This window comes from Leptodactylus fuscus, chromosome 9 (assembly GCF_031893055.1).
Source record: "Leptodactylus fuscus isolate aLepFus1 chromosome 9, aLepFus1.hap2, whole genome shotgun sequence".
In the NCBI taxonomy this organism is placed as follows: domain Eukaryota; kingdom Metazoa; phylum Chordata; class Amphibia; order Anura; family Leptodactylidae; genus Leptodactylus; species Leptodactylus fuscus.
Genome location: NC_134273.1, coordinates 16,215,766 through 16,237,887, shown reverse-complemented (window position 1 = coordinate 16,237,887; position 22,122 = coordinate 16,215,766). Strand labels below are relative to the sequence as shown.

At 46.3% G+C, this 22,122-nt stretch overlaps 1 protein-coding gene across 1 annotated transcript; it reads left to right on the top strand.

The window, feature by feature from the left end:
- Positions 1–4,189: 4,189 nt before the first annotated feature.
- CMPK1 (cytidine/uridine monophosphate kinase 1) lies at positions 4,190–18,511 on the top strand. Its single transcript, XM_075287882.1, has 6 exons — positions 4,190–4,378; positions 9,765–9,911; positions 11,891–12,043; positions 13,344–13,420; positions 14,304–14,400; positions 15,689–18,511. Exons 1-6 carry the CDS (start codon positions 4,232–4,234, stop codon positions 15,728–15,730), a joined length of 663 nt encoding a protein of 220 aa, XP_075143983.1. The 5' UTR covers positions 4,190–4,231; the 3' UTR covers positions 15,731–18,511.
- Positions 18,512–22,122: the final 3,611 nt, after the last annotated feature.

Sequence of the window (22,122 nt, the reverse complement as noted above, 5' to 3'; positions counted from 1 at the left end):
ACGTCCCCTGGGCCCGGGACACATCTCCCTCCCCTAAACCAATCAGAAGCAAGATACGAATCTCTCTCAGCCAATGAACGCCGCCGCTGAGCGAGTAACCAACCAATCCCGAGGAAGTAATTCAAACAGCTAACGGCGCCAGAGAGGAAGGGAGGATTCTGCGCATGCGCTCTGCTGAGGGTGGCGGCGCTGGTTGACAGGGGAGTCTGGTTAGTTAGCAACAAGGAGACGCTACTGGTTGTCAGTGCATCGTCTAGGCAAACATGGCGGGTGGTGTCCGTATAACGTGCGCACATCACAGCCCCTCCTCCTCCTCCATAAGTGCATAGAAGCTGCTCATTAATAAATAACCTTAGTGTGGTTGGGGGTAATCTGTGGTCTCCTTGTTTTATTGGCCAGATGGAAGCTGCAATCTCATACTGATGCCAGTGCATGTGGGTCCCCTCCTGAGCCCTGGGGTGACTGCACCCTCTGCACCCCCTCAACTTCCACCCCGGATTATAACTCACGCCAGTGTATATTTTCATTTTATTGCTGGGATGTACAAAATATATAAAGAGACCGGCGCCGCTGCATAAATCACTAGTTGGGGATTATAATAAAGGGATTGTGCGGTTATGGGCACTTATTCCCTATGCACAGGAGAGTGGCTAAGTGTCCAATGGCTGCAGGACCAATCACTGGGTCCAGGAGGATGGGGGAAACTGAAAGTCTCCTTAAAGGGGTTGTCCCATCACAAGGATCCTATCTATACTGCTTGTTAATGTGAATGTAAGACTTTTCCTAAATACACTGCTTCAGCAAAACTGCTTTGTTTGTCCACTATCTTACTTTATTCATTTTTTTTTTTGACACATCCCTAGACTTATCTGGTCAAAAGTCAAGTGATGTATCTGCTGCTCTCAGGGGGGAGGGAGGAGGGGCTATGTGCACGGGAGCGAGCCTGGGGGGTGGGGGGTAGTTTACCCTTTGGGAGGAAGGGACCGCCAATACAGACTGTGCCGGCGGCTACACTCCCCGGCATCCGTCTCTCTATTACAGCGGATGCCGGGGAGTGTAGATGCCGGCACAGATGCCTGCAACATCGCTATGTGCCTGCCCTGCATGAAGCCAGCAGCGGCAGAAGCGATGCTGCTATTCCAGAGGGGAGGCGGAGGAGCGGAATAACAGAAGCTCCTGCCGCTGCTGGCTTCATTCAGGGCAGGCACATAGCGATGTTGCAGGCATCTGTGCCGGCGTCTACACTCCCCGGCATCCACTGTAACTATTACAGCGGATGCCGGGTCTGTATTCGCTTTGTGAAGGCTAGACTGGTCTCACTAGCTATGAGTGTGCACGCAGGGCCAGCGGCATCTCGCCGCTGGCTTTGCATATGTAACCCCGCCCACCAATGGCGCAACAAAGCCGGAAGACAGAAGAATTTTCAGCAACGAAGACTGGTGAGTATGCGACGTGGGAATACCCCTTTAAAGGGAATGGGAAGTCAGTCATGTAATCGCACTGGCGCTCCTTTCACAGATAGGCCTTGGGAAAACTTTCAGTCCCCCATCCTCCTGATCACTGGGGGACCTGGCAATCGGGCCCCGGAAATTGGACTCTTTTTTTTGCCCCCCTGTCCTGTTGATAAGGGATGTGTCCATAATGGCACAAACCCTTTAAAGGGATTCCACCATTAAAAACTTTTTTTTTTGTGGATAAGACGTCGGCAAATTAGTTCTCTTGCAGCGATGGGGGTGGGCCCCCGTGCTGGAAATGTGATGGGGGCGTCCCCACTGCTGCTTGAGAACACGATCCTGCGACGCCTCTATCTTCTGCTGGATCCTCCCCTTCTTTCTTCAGCGTCACCTCCGACGCCTGCGCAGTTGGCTCCGACAGTGAGACACTAGTAGAGCCGACTGCACATGCCCGCGGCCATAGTTCCGACGCCGCAATTGCGCGCATGCGCAGTCGGCTCTACTAGTGTCTCACTGGCGAAGCCAACTGCGCAGGCGTCGGAGGTGATGCCGAAGAAAGAAGGGGAGGATCCAGCAGAAGATAGAGGCGTCGCTGAAGCCTGTTTTCGAGCAGCAGTGGGGACGCCACTGCATTTCCAGTGCTGGGGCCCGCCCCCATCGCTGCGAGAGAACTAATTTGCATATCAGTAAAAACCGGAATTTCTAAGGAACGGCGCGGCAGAGATCACATCTAAAGGTAAGAGACAAATGGCCTTTCTAAAGGCTATTCCGACGTCTTAAACACAAAAAAAAAGTTTTTAATGGTAGAATCCCTTTAAGATAATGTGTGTAGGCGGACCACACCTCTTTTATTTTACAACACATCAGTCCATCAGCTTATTGTGACATGGGCATGTTCCTTTATTTGGGATGTGGCTGACATATAAAAATGCTCACATCACGTGTAAGTGTGGGAGACTTGCCTTTTTTGGGAACATTCTGGGGGAATTAGCAAATATGCGTTAGATTAATGCCAACCCAATCCACTGCCAGTAAAAAGCTGCTTGTTCATTTGACAGCTATGTGATGTGCAAGACCACATTGACAGTAGCATCGGTCAAAGTTGAGGTCGGGTGTGTACGTGTTTTCTATTTGTTCTCCAGCAAGAACAAAGAATCGGATTTGATGAAACCACTTTCCTCCATTTTTTTTCACCACCATGCACATAACACAGCCAGCCTGTGATGCTGAAATCAGCATGTACAGAGGACATATGTCTAGTGTGTATAGGCATCCTAAATCACCAGGGCCTGATGGCTTGTACATTAATCTGCCTCATTGTACACACACTATGACACTATAGGGTCACACTAGCATTATGGTTTCTGTCGAGCTTGGGTTACATGCAAAAATCCGCTGACCCCATGGACTATAATGGGGCGCACTGGGTTTTTGCCGGCTTTATACTGAAACCAGCAGAGAGAAAAGTCTTTGTCAATTTTAAGCAGATTCTGTGGCGGGGTCTCAAACTCCAATGCAGGTGTGAATCTAGCCTAATCCTTTCTAATTATCGCTGTACTGTTTTTTTCTACATCCCGTTGCCTCGGTTCATACTGATGCCGGTAACTGTGTGTGTACAGGTGCGGCGGAGGATCATCATTATGCATGTGCAGGATTTTATCATAAGATGAAGAACACCTCGATGCCAGTCCAGAAAGGGGGTATGGTTACCGCCAAAGCTCATCTGAGATCCGGGTTTCAGCGTCGGTAGTAATACCCAATGGACTCAGTTCAGGTCATTAACATACAGTGTGAGAAAAGTTTGGAGATGCCGTTTTCAGGTATGGGGCAGCCTAGGCGCTACATTACATATACTTTTTATGTGTATGTAAGGTGTCTTTTGCATGGTATTGTGGGTTTGGTGGCCATAATTAGGGGGTGACAAGTTCCCTTTATCAAGTCTGCAGTTGGTAAAATAGTCACGTTTAAAGGGATTTTCTTTTCTGTCCTATCCACAGGACAAGCCATAACTTGCGGTGTTCTCCAGCACTCTCAGGCTTGGTTCACATCTGCGTTCATTATTCAGTTTGGGGAGTCCGCTTGGTGACCCCCCCACCCGAACGGAATACTGAACCAGGCCTTAGGCCCACCACCACTCCATTCAGAACAGGGGACAAAACTCCACTTTTCTCCTGGTTAGAGGGGGGGTCCAAGTGGTCAGACCCCCACCTGTCAGTAAGTTATACCCTACTCTGTGAATTGAGCATAACTTGTCCAAAAACCAGAGTGCTGCGCTTCAGCTCTTTCCTATTGAAATGAATGGGGCAGCGCATGCGCACTGTTGGACCACCGCTCTCCTCTAATTCATCAAATTCATTATTCCGGACTGTAAAACGTTGCACTTATTTTGCTAACGCATTTCTACTACGTGTGGCCATAGCTTAAGACAATTTACAGCTATGTCTGTTACTCTATTTACAACTAGAAGCAATTGAGCAGGGCAGCAGGGGGTTAATAGATTCTCCTAGCTATTTTATTGATATATATACCCATTGGGTGTAATCTATGTAATCTATGTGCCAAATCATGCCATTTACCCAGGCGACTACTACTACTGGCAAATGCCCACAGTTAAAATGAGCGCCACTGGCATGACCGATTTCAAATGACTGAAAGGTGATGTAACCAATCAGCGTTGGTCTCCGCAAGCCAAGGGGCGGACGCGGTGACGTCACTTCCTGCTAGTGACACCTCAGCAGCGGGCAGCCGGCTTGGTGCTCCTCCCCGCCTTGCTCTGTATGCTCTTCCGTGCCCTGGGCGCCGTGACCCGCTTCTCTCCTCTGCTCTCCCGCTCTCTTGTCTCCGCTGCCATGAAGCCTCTCGTTGTGTTCGTCCTTGGAGGGCCGGGGGCTGGGAAGGGGACCCAGTGCGAGAAGATCGTGGAGGTGAGTGGCGGGCTGTGGCCCCTGCAGGGTAATGCTGAGGACGGTCAGCCTGCTCATTGATACTCAATCTGGGTCTGGCACTATTATGGGACTACAAGTTCCAGCATGCCAGGGTGCAGGCAGCCATCAGCCAGGCAAGGGTTAAGACTGCAGAAACCGCAGCTATAGGGGCAGCGGCTATTTATTGCAGGGAAAGCTGGGTTGTATTTTGGCTGCTATAACTGCACTGAGGGCCATGTCACCCAGCTTCTCCGATATCCTGACTTGTATCGCTTCCATGCTATAGGATAATGTATACTATGCAGAACGATCACCCAGCTTTTCCCATATCCTGTTGGTATATCTTCCATGCTATATGGTAATGTAGTATATGCACATCTGCTGCAGAGCTGTCACCCAGCTTTTCCCATATCCTGTTGGTATATTTTCCTTGGTGTATAGTACTATATACTATGCATATCTGCTGCAGAACTGTCACCCAGCTTTTCCAATATCCTGTTGGTATTTCTTCCATGCTGTACAGTACTATATACTATGCAGAGCTGCTGCAGAACTGTCACCCAGCTTCTCCGATATCCTGAGTTGTATCGCTTCCATGCTATAGGATAATGTAGTATATGCAGATCTGCTGCAGAGCTGTCACCCAGCTTTTCCCATATCCTGTTGGCATATTTTCCATGGTGTACAGTACTATATACTATGCATATCTGCTGCAGAACTGTCACCCAGCTCTTTTGATATCCTGAATGGTATATCTTCCATTCTGTATGTTAATGTATTCTATGCAGATTTGCTACAGAACTGTCACCCAGCTTTTCTGATATCCTGTTGGTATATTTTCCTTGGTGTATAGTACTCTATACTATGCATATCTGCTGCAGAACTGTCACCCAGCTTTTCCCATATCCTGTTGGTATATTTTCCTTGGTGTATAGTACTCTATACTATGCATATCTGCTGCAGAGCTGTCACCCAGCTTTTCCCATATCCTGTTGGGATGTCTTCCATGCTGTACAGTAATGTGTCTGCTGCAGATCTGTCACCCAGCTTTTCTGATATCCTGTTGGTATATTATCCATGGTGTATAGCACTGTATACTATGCATATCTGCTGCAGAACTGTCACCCAGCTTTTCCCATATCCTGACTGGTATATCTTCCATTCTGTATGTTAATGTATTCTATGCAGATTTGCTGCAGAACTGTCACCAGCTTTTCCGATATCCTGTTGGGATGTCTTCCATGCCGTACAGTAATGTGTCTGCTGCAGAACTGTCACCCGGCTTCTCTGATGTCCTGAATGGCTTCTCTTCCATACTGTATATATAATGTAATTTTTGCTGATCTTATGCAGTGCTGACTTGTCACCCAGCTTTCCCGAGATCAGATAAGACTCTGATCCCTGGCGGACTTGCACACTCAGCTTCCTGGAGCGCTCAGGGTGTGTCAGGAGTGAAATGTGACCCGATTATTACAGCGCCCAGTACAGTCATCAGTGGAAACTGTGTAGATGAGACGTAGACTATTGCTTGAGGGCACTCTGGACTCTTAAAGGGGTATTCCACGTCTTGGCTATCCACATGATCAGGGTTAAGTGGTTTTGTGGAGGTCGGACTGCTGGGTCCCCACCTATCCTGTAGATCGGGGATACGATTTAAGCATGGGAATCCCCCTCTAAGTCTGAAGTAGGAGATTTATTTGTGTCAATTGCTTTCATTTGTTAAAGAAAATCTGCTCGTGGGAAAGTTGGGTGACAACAATCTTGGCTGCCATTGCAGTTGTCACATGACGTGTCACACAAACACCTCTTTGGTTCTGAATCTAATTTGCTACCACCTATGGGGGTAGATTGCTGATAACTTGACAACTTTGCCTTTCAGGATCTTGGTAAAGCTGGGCTAATGTGCTGTAATGGCTGTTTTGGCTCTGACCAGTAATCAGATAGCCTGAGGAGTTGTGTTGTGTGGGGTGTATGTGCAGACCTGAGGGGCGAGTGAGGGCACTGGAGCAGATCCTGCCTGTGTATACTGTGCCCTGTGCATACAGTACATTGTTGTGTAAGGGGTTGTGTCAATTTATTTTGGTGCCTTTTCAAGGGCTGCAGGATCAAAGTGAATTGACGGGAACCATCCCCCTCTGCTCCAAAACAAGCCCCTGTATCCATTGCATCTATTGTTGTCCGTGCACTCCAGGAGAGTCATAACTCGCCCTAAAATTCTGTATAAGGTTCTCCAGTTGTCAAACTACCATCTGACACCAAGACCTTACCTATGGTACAGGAAGCCCAAAAGAGAGTATAGACACAGGTATGGAGTTACCTCCTGTACTATACCCCAGAGCTGCGCTCACTATTCTGCTGGTACAGTCACTGTGTACATACATTACATTACTTATCCTGTATTATACTCCAGAGCTGCACTCACTATTCTGCTGGTACAGTCACTGTGTACATACAATACATTACTTATCCTGTATTATATCCCAGAGCTGCGCTCACTATTCTGCTGGTACAGTCACTGTGTACATACATTACATTACTTATCCTGTATTATACTCCAGAGCTGCGCTCACTATTCTGCTGGTGCAGTCACTGTGTACATACATTACATTACTTATCCTGTATTATACTCCAGAGCTGTGCTCACTATTCTGCTGGTACAGTCACTGTGTACATACATTACATTACTTATCCTGTATTATACTCCAGAGCTGCGCTCACTACTCTGCTGGTGCAGTCACTGTGTACATACATTACATTACTTATCCTGTATTATACTCCAGAGCTACGCTCACTATTCTGCTGGTGCAGTCACTGTGTACATACATTACATTACTTATCCTGTATTATACTCCAGAGCTGCGCTCACTATTCTGCTGGTGCAGTCACTGTGTACATACATTACATTACTTATCCTGTATTATACTCCAGAGCTGCACTCACTATTCTGCTGAACAGTCACTGTGTACATACATTACATTACTTATCCTGTATTATACTCCAGAGCTGCACTCACTATTCTGCTGGTACAGTCACTGTGTCCATACATTACATTACTTATCCTGTATTATACTCCAGAGCTGCACTCACTATTCTGCTGGTACAGTCACTGTGTACATACATTACATTACTTATCCTGTATTATACTCCAGAGCTGCACTCACTATTCTGCTGGTACAGTCACTGTGTACATACATTACATTACTTATCCTGTATTATACTCCAGAGCTGCGCTCACTATTCTGCTGGTACAGTCACTGTGTACATACATTACATTACTTATCCTGTATTATACTCCAGAACTGCGCTCACTATTCTGCTGGTACAGTCACTGTGTACATACATTACATTACTTATCCTGTATTATACTCCAGAGCTGCACTCACTATTCTGCTGGTGCAGTCACTGTGTATATACATTACATTACTTATCCTGTATTATACTCCAGAGCTGCACTCACTATTCTGCTGGTACAGTCACTGTGTACATACATTACTTATCCTGTATTATACTACAGAGCTGTGCTCACTATTCTGCTGGTGCAGTCACTGTGTACATACATTACATTACTTATCCTGTATTATACCCCAGAGCTGCGCTCACTATTCTGCTGGTACAGTCACTGTGTACATACATTACATTACTTATCCTGTATTATACTCCAGAGCTGCGCTCACTATTCTGCTGAACAGTCACTGTGTACATACATTACATTACTTATCCTGTATTATACTCCAGAGCTGCGCTCACTATTCTGCTGAACAGTCACTGTGTACATACATTACATTACTTATCCTGTATTATACTCCAGAGCTGCGCTCACTATTCTTCTGGTACAGTCACTGTGTACATACATTACATTACTTATCCTGTATTATACTCCAGAGCTGCGCTCACTATTCTGCTGGTACAGTCACTGTGTACATACATTACATTACTTATCCTGTATTATACTCCAGAGCTGCACTCACTATTCTGCTGGTACAGTCACTGTGTACATACATTACATTACTTATCCTGTATTATACCCCAGAGCTGCGCTCACTATTCTGCTGGTACAGTCACTGTGTACATACATTACATTACTTATCCTGTATTATACTCCAGAGCTGCACTCACTATTCTGCTGGTACAGTCACTGTGTACATACATTACATTACTTATCCTGTATTATACCCCAGAGCTGCGCTCACTATTCTGCTGGTGCAGTCACTGTGTACATACATTACATTACTTATCCTGTATTATACTCCAGAGCTGCGCTCACTATTCTGCTGGTACAGTCACTGTGTACATACATTACATTACTTATCCTGTATTATACTCCAGAGCTGCGCTCACTATTCTGCTGAACAGTCACTGTGTACATACATTACATTACTTATCCTGTATTATACTCCAGAGCTGCACTCACTATTCTGCTGGTGCAGTCACTGTGTACATACATTACATTACTTATCCTGTACCGATCCTGAGTTACATCCTGTGAGTGCACCTCTGGAGTATTATACAAGGCTTCAGAGCTGAAATCTTACAGCAGTCCTGTCTGTGTCTGCACAAGCAAATTTTCACTCTTGAAATTGTCATTTTCACACCAGGCACTTTACAGTAATCTAATATATGAGAGACTCCCTGCACCCCTGGGGGTATAATAGGGGCTCGGTTAAATTGGGGTGTGACTGATATTACGCTTGTTGACTGTCACCCTGCAGGAGCTGTTACTCTGTTTCCATCATGTTTATAGTCGCCTCCTTGCCCTAAAGGGAATTTTCTTTCGTACAATACATTGTATACCTAGCTGGAGCTTGCACGTGTAGAGGTCTGCGGAGCTTGTACCCCCAATTACTGCGCCCCTTCAGCTGTGACTCTCCTGTCTTCACCATGACTTCTACAAGGTTACTTGGATTTCTAGAAAAAAGACTAATGGGTGAGGGGATGTCTGGACATTTTCTGAATTGTAGGACTATGCCATTTTTAGCAGTGGTCTCTAACCTGCGCCTCTCTGAGGAACTTGGGGCCGGGGTTTTTGGGCTGGTGTCAGACTGTGTAATGACAGGTTTTCAGTGTCAGGGATATATATGGCCTGGGAGAGAGCTGTGGCTTGTCCAAATTACAAGGAAGGGCCGCGTAGTATACAGAGGACCCGGGGTGCGCCAAGTGAGCCCCCCCCCCTCCCCAGCATGCCTAATCCTTCTTCTTTTCCCTTGTCATCTGCCATTAGTGAAGAGTCAGGGCGCCCTCACATTCGTTAGATGGTCGGCCGACCCCACTGAAGTTGTCAGTCGCCGCCGCTGTCCACCTGAACGTTTCGATGTTGTTGCTCTGCTGCATTTTTTTGCCTTTGCTCTTGTAAGGACCTGTGACTAAAGAGAGTTGTCTTTATTTTTAGAAATATGGCTACACCCATCTGTCGGCTGGAGACTTGCTTCGTGACGAGAGGAAGAGGCCCGGCTCTCAATATGGGGAACTGATCGAGTCTTACATTCGGGATGGCAAGATAGTCCCAGTAGAGATCACCATTAGCCTGCTGCAGAGGGTAAGCCGTCCTGGAGGCAAAGATGGACGCCAACCTGATCGGACATTAGATGTCTATACCTATGTCCTGGTGCACCGTGCCCGAGATCTTGATCGAACCTCACTCAAATCTTTAGCAAGTGCAAATAAAACAAAAACCACTTTAGCTGAGCGTAGTCTTGTCCGGAGCAGGAGGGACTGAACAGATTGATAGTTATTGGGGAAAAGATTCAAAATAATTTGTCATTTATTGATGTAAATCTCTACTTATTCTGGGTTTGGGAGTCCAGTGGGCGGTCCTACTCTGACAGCTGTCTCTATGCACACTTAGGGATCGCTGTCGTTCACTGAATAGGACCGCCCCCTGGACTCCTAAGCCCAGAATGAGTGGAGATTTGGATTAATCAAGTTATACTAAATGTTTTCCCATGTGCCAGTCTGTTCCGCTCTGCTTGTTCATGGTGATGGCTTTGCTTTAAAGTGAACTTTCCATGTCCTCGGGCACATGCCGTGTTATATACCGCTGGAAAGCAGATGCAGTGCAGTGCGCTGAATTCAGGCTTTCCTGTTATGTGCCCTGGGGTTGGAGATATTGGTGCAGTTCCCGATCTGCCCACTGTCAGAAGAGCGTTCCTGACAGTCTAGCTGGGCTGTAAGGAACTCCCCTACTGACAGTACTACCCAATAGCGCTGTACTGTCAGAGGGGGCGCTCCTTACCGCTCAGCTGTGAGGAACTGACTAGTAAGGAGTAGAGATGAGCGAACACTGTTCGGATCAGCCGATCCGAACAGCACGCTCCCATAGAAATGAATGGAAGCACCTGTGACGCCGGCCGGCTGCCGGCAAAGTCAGCGTCACAGGTGCTTCCATTCATTTCTATGGGAGCGTGCTGTTCGGATCGGCTGATCCGAACAGTGTTCGCTCATCTCTAGTAAGGAGTGCCCATAGTGCTGTACTGTCAGAGGGGGCATTGCTTACCGCTCAGCTGTGAGGATCTGACTAGTAAGGAGCACCCCCTCTGACAGTACAGAGCTATGGGTAGTACTGTTAGGAGGGACGTTCCTCACAGTCTGTCTAGACTGTCAGGAACGCCCTTCTGACAGTGAAGAGATATCGGTAACTGCACCAATATCTCCAGCCCAAGGGCACATAACAGAAAAGCCAACTGTGCGCCGAATTCAGCACACTGTCGTCTTTCTAGCGGCGTATAAAACCGCATGTGCCCGAGGACATGAAACATCCACTTTAATGATTCCCATGGGAAGGAAGGCTTTGTGACTGTCAGGTTACTGTAGATTCCTGACCTTTATCACCTATATCTACAGTAAATTACACCCCTGACCGCAGATGACCGCTTGTGGTACATTAGTGCTGTGTGTTATCTGACCGCACTGTTAATGAATAAGCCATGATACAATATCTAGAGGCTTTTGGATTACGGCGAGGAGGGGATCACAAGCTGAAGGCTATACGTTTTGGAAACAGGTGGAACTACACCCGTGTCTGTCTTGTAGGACTCTGGTGTGTGACCTATATTGGGACGACAACCAGACAGCCGCAGTTTGTGAAGCCTTCACTCCCCATGAGATCAGAGGCCGGTGGCTGTGAGTTTCCAGGACGTGCTTATCCTGTTTTCATGTGGCGGCCAAATGCGACTCTCACAGGAATCTTTAGTGTGTATATATATATATATATATATATATATATATATATATATATTCATTAATATTGTAATTTACTGTAGATATAGGTGATAAGTGTGTGTATATATATATATATATATATATATATATATATATATATATATATATATAGACTATTCCACTCCATCCAGCTCGCTGTGGCCACTGAATCCACTCTTGGCTTTGGTTGTAAAAAAAAATCTGCAATAAAAAAAGCTGCGTTTCTGCAACGTTGGGCTTCAGCTTAAGAACCCTTAGTGATAAAACCTTGGATAACATGTCGCTTCTTCTCACACGTGATCTCTGTTTATGGTCCAGGCAATGGAGCAAACCATGGAAGCAAATGCTGAGAAGAATAAATTCCTTATCGACGGTTTCCCCAGGAACGAAGACAACCTGCAGGGCTGGGACAGGACCATGGACGGCAAAGCGGACGTGTCCTTTGTACTATTCTTTGATTGTGATAATGAGGTAGGCAATGTCGGGGGTGAACGGTCACAATGGCGTACCTGAGACTACCATCTGTCTATATGAAGGTGATCGGATCCAAGGCACACTCATTGGTTTTTGGGAGCACGCCTCTAAAGTCATTGCAGTATTCTAGTACGTGTTCAGTCTTTAGTCTTCAATCTTTTCTATCACTGAATGTGAGCAGTCCTGTTTTTATGGCCGAGTGTTCAGGCCGATGCTCCTCCGTGGGGGCGTCCGATGTTCTGTTCTGATGAACATAGAGCAAGTCCTACCCTGCCCCGTGTCATCAGAACAGAACACATCGGAAGCCGCCATACAAGTAAGTACATCTCGGATGTCACTCTGAGTGTCTACCTAGTGCATTCTGCTGCAAAATCTGCTCCACATCGGACAGGACACTCATTTGTGTGCATGAGTCGACATAAGGTAGCCATTGGCTTCATATAGCCGTTTGGTTTATCCCACCACCCCCAACCCCATAACATGCTTACTGAGTTTGTGCATGTATTTTTGCATGTGCCCCTTGAGACCTATAGGATTTGTTGTGTTGCAAACCAGTTGCCCTTTTTGCCACTGTCATGTGCTGTGAAACATTAATCTTCTGGTTTTCCCTTCTCTGTACCGATGATATCTCATTCATCAGTCACATTGTACAGCAGTAGCTCAGTCCCAGTCAAGTAAATGGGACCCTATGATGTGTACTGCACTGTGCTTGATACTGAGTGAAGAGGCCGCAGTGTTCACAGGAACCAGCTAATCATGGGGGTCATAGGTGTCAGACCCCGGCAGATCACATATCATGACCTAATTGGTTACCAGTATCTGTGTGTCCCAGAAAATCTCCAAGTATTTCTTTGTAGTATGGGAAGAAACCCACGCAAACACAGGGAGAACATACAAACTCCTTGCAGATGTTTGTCCTTGACAGGATTTGAACCCAGGACTCCAGCGCTGCAAGGCTAACCACTGAGCCACTGTGTTGCCCCCGATAAAAGGGACTTTAATTCTCTAGGTGTAAGTAAGAATATTAACATTATCAACGCAAAGATCTTGAGAATGCAGAGGAGTTAGGATACGGCAGAAAGTTGCAGAACGTATCACTGTCTAATGGTCCCTTTAAGGAGAAAATAAGGCTTGCATATGGGACTGAACTACCTGGCAGCATGGGGTTAAACTATACCTGGGATATTTTTGGAATTGAAGAGGGATGGGTCATAGATTTATTTGTTTGCATGCCTACTGCTCTTCATTGCTTCCAGTAATATGGCCGGACCATTTCTGATTCTTTCCATTCTGTTAGACTTGTATAGCGCGCTGCCTGGAGAGGGGGAAGAGCAGTGGAAGAAGTGACGATAACCGGGAGAGCCTGGAGAAGAGGTGCGTACAGAGGTTCATCACACGTGTATATGACATGGTAGATAGCGCTGCACTTACAAATTTTGTGAAATGCACCCCCCGCGTCATAGCTTGTTCACGTCCTCCTCCTTGCGATTCACCGTCTCCAGCCCGGCGGTTTCGATCAAAATCTCGCGCCGGAGCGATACTGTGCACGCCCCAGTGCCATTTTTGTGTAGAGAACTGCTCAGTTCCCGTGAGAACTGCTGCGCGTGCGCAGTACGGGCACCGTTGTTCTCTACACAAAAATGGCGTGGGAGCGTGCGCAGTAGCGCTATGGGGGGGGGGGGGGGGTTTCAAAAACTATTAGCAGCACCTGAATGTCCTTTTTAAAGGCTATTCAGGCATATGTTTATCTAAAAACTGGAAAATCTAATGATAGAGCCCCTTTAACAAGGTGATCTTTGGTTGCATGATGGGAGTCGTACCAAAGCTGCTGTGTCCTGGTCACCCAGCCATGCAGGGAACTGTAGCTGGTCCTATTCAGCCAGTGCTTGAGTTGTCACTATGCAAGAAAAAAGCAGTGAAAGGGACACGGCACTTAATCCAGTGATCGTAATTTTGGATCCCCCTGGTCTAGTGTAAATCTAGGAGGGGGATGCAGCTGCAGTCTCTTTGCTTTGTCCTGTGTGAGAGGGGAGCAGCGCGGTAGCAGACCTCCTATTGACTTGGCACATCACAGCTCTGACATCACAGGAAGAAACAGGACACTTGGCAAACATGGAGACAGACGTGTATAGACAGCAGCTGGGGAAGGAAAAGAAAGTAATAGCATTGTGCAGCAGTTTGTTCCCCGGACACACATGGACACAGGGAGATATTGAATGTCCTCTTCATAACAGAGGTCTTCTTTTTTACGTTCCAGGATTCAGACCTACCTCCAGTCCACCAGGCCCATCATTGACCTGTATGAGAAAAGGGGAAAAGTCCGAAAAGTTGATGCTTCACACTCTGTAGATCAGGTGGGTTACGTCATGCACTTAAGAGAGGAATGGTGCGTAAAATCTTGTGTTTGTGACTCCTGACCAGACAGTCCGAAACCCACAGCATCTATCATGTGGACTGGAAATCGGTTTTCTCATTCATTTCTTTAAAGGGATTCTACCATTAAAACCTCTTTTTTTGTGGATAAGACGTCGGAATAGCCTTTAGAAAGGCTATTCGTCTCTTACCTTTAGATGTGATCTCCGCCGCGCCATTCCTTAGACATACCGGTTTTTACCGGTATGCAAATTAGTTCTCTAGCAGTGATGGGGGCGGGCCCCAGCGCTGAAAATGCGACGGGGCGTTCCCACTGCTGCTCGAGAACACGATCCTGCGACGCCTTTATCTTCGGCCGGATCCTCCCCATCTCTGTCGTCTTCCTCCTGCGACACCTCTGACGCCAGCGCAGTTGGCTCTGCCAGTGAGACACCAGCAGAGCCGAGTGCAAATGCTGGCCAGCGGCCATTTTTGGGAGGCCACTCCTGCATTGAACTACGAGAGAAAGAGCAGCTTCCCAAAAATAGCTGGCATGCCATGTCTCACTGGCAGAGCCAACTGCGCAGGCGTCGGAGGTGACGCAAGAGGAAGACGAAAGAGAAGGGGAGGATCCAGCCGAAGATAGAGGCGTCGCAGGATCGTGTTCTCAAGCAGCAGTGGGGACGCCCCCATCGCATTTTCATTGCTGGGGCCCGCCCCCATTTCTGACAGAGAACTAATTTGCATACCGGTAAAAACCGGTATGTCTAAGGAACGGCTCGGCAGAGATCACATCTAAAGGTAAGAGACGAATAGCCTTTCTAAAGGCCATTCCGACGTCTTATCCACACAAAAAAGAGGTTTTAATGGTAGAATCCCTTTAAGGCTGAGCTTGAAAGTCTCATTGGAATAAATAAGGAAATGGAGTTCTGGTTCACACGGTAGACGCTGCAAGCTTTGTACAATTTGATCGGGGGTTTGCCTCTATCGCTGTTCAAGCACGTGCCCTGCTGTTCCATTCAGGAGTGCCTGGACTTGGCCTATGTTGCTCGGCTGTTTCCATCAGCTCCATAGACTTTGAATAAAGCACCAGGGCAAGTGCTCGACTGTCACTTTGTTCGGACTCCTTCTAGCCATGTCCTTGCATCTAGAGGGAGATTGAGAACCATGACAAATATTTAGGGTCCTGATCGGGGTACCCCTTTAACTCTAAATTCTCTAAAAGACTATTTAAAAATAGATTTTGCACTCCATTCAACCCCTTTAAGATGTTCCCCTTTTCTATTTTAGGTCTTTTCCAAAGTCCAAGAAGTCTTTGAGCGTGAAGGATAACGAGGCTTCTCTGAGAGACCTCCACGTCATAAACTTTATTCATTGCCTAGTTGATATCTATTTTTTTTTCTATTCTTTTGTTTTTTTAATGTAATACTTGGTATAATTGTATTGCAACGTCTCCTTTTATTTCCGTCTTCCCGTCTCATCCTGCAGGTTCTCACTACAAGCCCGGGGGTTGTACTGTTCCCTCCATCTGACGCGCCGAGCTAGTTGTGGGAGTGGAGGGGTTAATCGTCCACAGCCAACCAACCCTTTTATATTTATTTCGGGAAATGGGCAAAATATATTTTATGATAAAGCAGGGGATGCGGTTCTCTTTATTTCACAGAGTAAAGTGAGGATGTCGTCTGGTCATATCGGGGACTGAAGTGGTGCAGACAAGGGCACAGCCTGCCAGTTTAGGAAGTGGTATCAGTGGGCGAGTGCCAGGGCTGGCGCTGGGTTCTAGTGGATTATCATTCTCAATTCTAGTGAAATAGTCAGTAGTCGTGACATTGATTATCACAACGAGATCTCTGGGGGTCCAGCTCAAAGAACCCCCCCGATCAGCTGACTGACAGGTCTGTGGTAGTTGGGCGACTGCTGCACCTGTATGCCATACATAGCATCATACGTTGTCTAGTGACCAAACCTGGTATTGCAGCTTAAAGGGGGTGTTCAGGTTTTAGGACGCTATGGCCTATCCTTGGGATAGCCTATAATTTATTATGGGGAGGGGCGGCTAACCTCTGCACCCATCAGCTGTAGGGGGTCCTTGCTATACATAATACAGGCCCAGAAACTGATGGCTTCAGTCCTGAATATTGGCTGGGTGCCGATACTGCAAATCTGCTCCCACTGATGGGCTCTATGCTGCAGTACCAGTGCCTGGCCACTATACATTGGATGGCGCTATTTGCTTCTGGCTCTGTACTGTGTATAGCATGGGCCCTCTATAGCTGATAGATGCTGGGTCTAGCGCCCCTCAAATCAGCACCCCTCATATCATACACTTGGATTTGTCTGAGGTGGTGAAGAACCACATGAATGGTGGATGTAGTATCACAGTCACTAAGATGGGCTCAGCTGTACCCCGGTCACCTGACCATGAAGAATGAAGGTTTTAGGAAACCCCTTTAATAGGTACAAGCTTAGTAACCTGCTTATAAGGCTGAGGTCACTCATTGAAGAGATGCTGCTTTTTTTATGGTGCAGATTTTACTTGGGAGGGGGGGGGGAATGGAAAATATATAGGAAGTTCTTATTTTTCTGCTCAATCCACACCTGGCTATAGCTCAAAAAAACTACAGCAAAATCTGCAGCAAAATAAAACTGCTCTTCTGCAGTGTATGGGATAAGCCGTCTATGGAAGGTCTGCCACTCAGCCCCTCGGCCGATCAGCTTTTTGAAATGGCAGCGGTGCTCCCTGAACGGTGGGGTCATGTTCTTTGGTCACATGATCTGATTGCAGCTCAGTCCCATTCAATATGACGCACACATGACGGGTATATTCTATGTATGTATTGAATATAGCTCACACTTTACTTTTTGGAAATAATCTAAAATTTCCGGCTATCCTTAATCCCATAGACCAGCAGTATAAGGCACAGCTATGTCTGCGGAAGGGCAGATATTGGAAAAACACTTTTTCGTGATGGGGTGTCAGAACTTTGAGGGCCATATCCCGTTATGTAACAAGCTTGGGCTATGTTCGCATCAGTGTTCATTTTCGGAAAACCCCTTTAAGGTACACTTCATAGGTATATGCTATATACAATATTACTTGACTGTTCTTGAGAATTGTACTGTATTCCTTCTTCTCTGCGGATGGGCCCCCCCCACCATCCTGTGCCCCTTCTGATCATTGTCACACCTTCCCCACTTTGTACAGAGACCGACCAACTTGTACTCCTGGTTTAGACGCCCCTTTCCCAAGGACAATCTACCTCTGATCTAGGAACGCTTCTGTTCTCGGTTTGGGCACCTCGTTCAATAGCAGCACTGCCAGAATTGGGGGGTGGGGAGGGGGAGAGGATGATGAAAAGCCCCTCAGATACTCCGTTGGCAGGCTGCTATATCTAGACCTCCTATGTCAATATACTCTTTGCTTTCCTGTTTTTAATAGTGGTGCACACTTGGCTAAAGGGAAAATATTAAAATGTATTGACTGGAAGAATTTGCGTTGCTGCATTGCCGTGTCACACCTAGTGCTAGCCAACCTGTCACGACCCGCTGGGAGTTGTAGTGCTGCAATAAGTTGGGAGTCACAGGGTGGAGACCACTAGGCGGTCTTACACATGACAGCTGCATTTGGTTGGCGGCTGTTTATCCAGGCCCCCCCTATATCCAGGCATGCCCAGCTGAGTGTGCATGTGTTCTAACTGGGTAAAAGGGAATAAATAGCTGCCAGTCACTTGTGCCTAGACCAATGGAATGGCACAGATCCATAAAATAAACCCTAAAAGCCCTAGATTAGACTTCTAAATTATATAGTGCTCTATAGTATAGACATGTCATACCTTATGTCTCCTGTAGGGGCGCTGCAGTAAAAAAAAAAATTGAATTCCAAAGGTCAGAGGTGATAATGTAGCAAAGAATTCCGTGCCGACCTCAGGATCGATGTCAATGAATTTTGAATGTAGAAAAATGTTTCTGTTTTAAAACGTTTTTGGATATGAATGTGCGACGGTCGTTCCCGGAAAACCGTCGACCAATCGGTAACGTTCATGTCTGGACAATTGTGACGGTGATATGAATACGATGAAATATGTTTTATCAATAAACGGATTAGGATTAATATGTCTCCTCTTTAAATCGGTTCTTCAAAGTTATGTACACACATGGTTGAAAGATTTGACTAAAGTTAGAGGCGGCGCCCCCTTTTGGCAAGATCTTTATGTATAATAGTTAAAAAAATAAATAAAAAAATAAGTTGGATAGATCTAGGACTTCCATAGATCATTCATAGATTTTTGTGAGGAAATCCAGCAGTGCCTCCGCAGGTAAAAGGGAGTATTACAGTGTCCATTGAAACTAGTAGACTGTCCATGATGTGTTGAGTCCTCCAGAGAGAGTTGCTCTTGCAGTCATTGTGCTCCTTCTAAAATCTGAATCCATGCAAATGTAATATCTCCCTGTTTACCAATTTGCTAACTGGCACATGTCCTATTTAAGAGGAAGGATCGGGCGTGATCTTATTATGGCCGATTCTTCAAGATAGGATATACTGACTTTCTGGGGCTCTAAAAAGCTGCCTGTATTTATAGATATGAAACTGGCCTTAGATTGAAGCACAACAGCGCCACCCTTCTTCATAGGCTTTGTCTGGTATTGCACCTTAAGCTTATTCAAATGAAAGGAAATAAACTGTAATACAAGACACAAGCGATAGATAAGTGTGGGGCTCTTTCTGGATTTTTGTCCAATCTCCTACAGACCTTTTAAAGGGGTCATCCAAGGATTGGTCATTTGCTTTCGTGATCCTAGGGATCACGGATGATGGATCAGGGGTTCCAGCCATGTCATGTGATCGAAAGCAATGTTTGGCCGCCTCCCTCCTTGACTTTAGTCGGCCAGCCCTCATAGCATAGGTAATTAATTTCGGGAGGAGGTAAAACAACCCGAGAGGCTGGAGTCCCCCTCCCCCCGATTCATCATCTGAGATCTCTGGGACCAGGTAAGTAAATGACCAGTTCCCGGACAACCCCAGAGGCTGTAGGAGATGGTGACGGTTTCTGAATTTTTGTCCAGTCTCCTACAGCCCTTTAAGGTTTTAAAGGGATTCTACCATTAAAAACCTTTTTTCTGTGGCTAACACGTCAGAATGGCCTTTAGAAAGGCTATTTGTCTCTTACCTTTAGATGGGATCTCCGCCGCGCCGTTCCTTAGCAATACCGTTTTTTACCGGTATGTAAATTAGTTCTCTGGCAGCGATGGGGGCGGGCGCCAGCTGCCAGAGATGTGATGAGGGTGTCCCCACCGCTGCCCGAGAACAGGATCCTGCGCCGCCTCTATCTTCTGCTGGATCCTCCCCTTCTTTCTTTGTCTTTCTTTGGCGGCTTCACCTCTGTCGGCTCTGACACTAGTAGAGCCGAATGCGCATGTGCGGCCATAGTTCCGAGGCCGCAATTGCGCGCATGCGCATTCGGCTCTGCTAGTGTCAGAGCCGACAAAGCCGCCGAAGAAAGAAGGGAGGATCCAGCAGAAGATAGAGGCGGCGCAGGATCCTGTTCTCGGGCCGCGGTGGGGACGCCCTCATTGCATCTTCAGCGCTGGGGCCCGCCCCCATCGCTGCCAGAGAACTAATTTACATACCGGTAAAAACCGGTATTACTAAGGAACGGCGCGGCGGAGATCACATCTAAAGGTAAGAGACGAATAGCCTTTCTAAAGGCTATTCCGACGTGTTAGCCACAGAAAAAAGGTTTTTAATGGTAGAATCCCTTTAAGATTGGGAGGCTTTTTTTTGGAGGCTGATTTTGAGGCGGATTCCTGACCAAAAAACTCTGTGTGAACTCAGCCTTAAAGGGGTCGTCCGGGGGTTGGTAATTTACTTGCGGATGACTGATCCCGGGGGGGTCAGGCCAGGTCATGTGATCGGAAGCCCTGTTCAGAATCTGGGGTTCTACCCCCTCCCTAAATTAGCGGTGCTATAGGGGCCGGCTGACTACAGTGAAGGGGACAAGTGTTGCTTCCGATCATATTACCAGGGGGGTCATGACATGGTCGGAATCGCCTGATCCATTCTATCCCATCCCCAGAACCAGATAGATAAATTTACCAATTCCTGGACGACCCCTTTAAATCCATAGCTAAAAACAGTCATATTGGGTTGGAATAATCGAAATAGTCATAAAGCCAAACCAATTTAGTTTCCGATAACAACCAATCACAGCACAGCTTTCATTTTGTATTCTCCTCTTGGAAAATGAAAGCTCTTCTGTGATTGGTTGCTAGCAGCAACTAAGATGGTTTTGTTTTTTAACCATTTCAGCAAATGTCAATCTATTTGTATGAATCAGGCCCTTAAAGGGGAATTTTTCATAGGTCCTTAAAGGGATAACAACTCCGTGAATAGGAACTGGTTAAAATCGACCTGAACCTCTCACCTCACAAGGCTTTTCTTTTTGGTTTTAGCTCAGGACTTTTCTGTTAAGCTCTTAAAATCCATAATGGAGGCCTTGTTCTTTCGGTCTATACTGAATTATGGGATTTCATCCAAAGCAAACTGAAAATGAGCAATACTATAGTTAGTGGGCACCGCTCTCGCCGTGTAACCAGATTCTAGGCTTTTATTGTGATTTTTTTGGGGTCTGCTTTTTAGATTTCATTTATAATACACATTATATTAATAGCTGTTTGCTTTTTCCCCCCGTGCTAGGATTTCACGATCTTCAGTTGTCTTTAGCAAAAGTGCCAAACCTGACAGCAAATCTGGGGTTTTTAGTTGTTAAATGTTTTTGGAAGATGGCCGGGAAGAGAATCGCAGCGGCTGACGGGTCAGATTTTACATGTAGTTTCTAAACAGTACAGCAGATGGAGCTCTGACCACAGAGTAATAGGCAATAGACTAACCGCGGGGTTAAATAGTAAGTGCCCCCTACCCCCAATTGAAGTGTCAAGACATCTGTGGCTTGCCAAGACCACTGGAAATTATGATAGACTACAATATAACGGTATACAAAGATAGGTACAGGAATGCCGCTATATAGGGAGACAGATATATATGGCTATCCATACATGCAGTAAGTCAAGACCTGATGAATGGAACCATTGGGACATAAGTATCAATACTGTCAATTTTTGCACTGTACCCTACGACTCCTGTTTGTAGTTTTAGACGTATTTATGAATCTATATATATGAATAGGTTCCTAGGAGCCCTGACAGTGTCATACACTAAGTTTTATAGATAGGTTCCTAGGAGCCCTGACAGTATTATACACTATGATTTATAGATAGGTTCCTAGGAGCCCTGACAGTGTTATACACTATGTTTTATAGATAGGTTCCTAGGAGCCCTGACAGTGTCATACACTATGTTTTATAGATAGGTTCCTAGGAGCCCTGACAGTGTCATACACTATGTTTTATAGATAGGTTCCTAGGAGCCCTGACAGTGTCATACACTATGTTTTATAGATAGGTTCCTAGGAGCCCTGACAGTGTCATACACTATGTTTTATAGATCGGTTCCTAGGAGCCCTGACAGTATTATACACTATGATTTATAGATAGGTTCCTAGGAGCCCTGACAGTATTCTACACTATGTTTTATAGATAGGTTCCTAGGAGTCCTGACAGTGTCATACACTATGTTTTATAGATAGGTTCCTAGGAGCCCTGACAGTGTCATACACTATGTTTTATAGATAGGTTCCTAGGAGCCCTGACAGTGTCATACACTATGT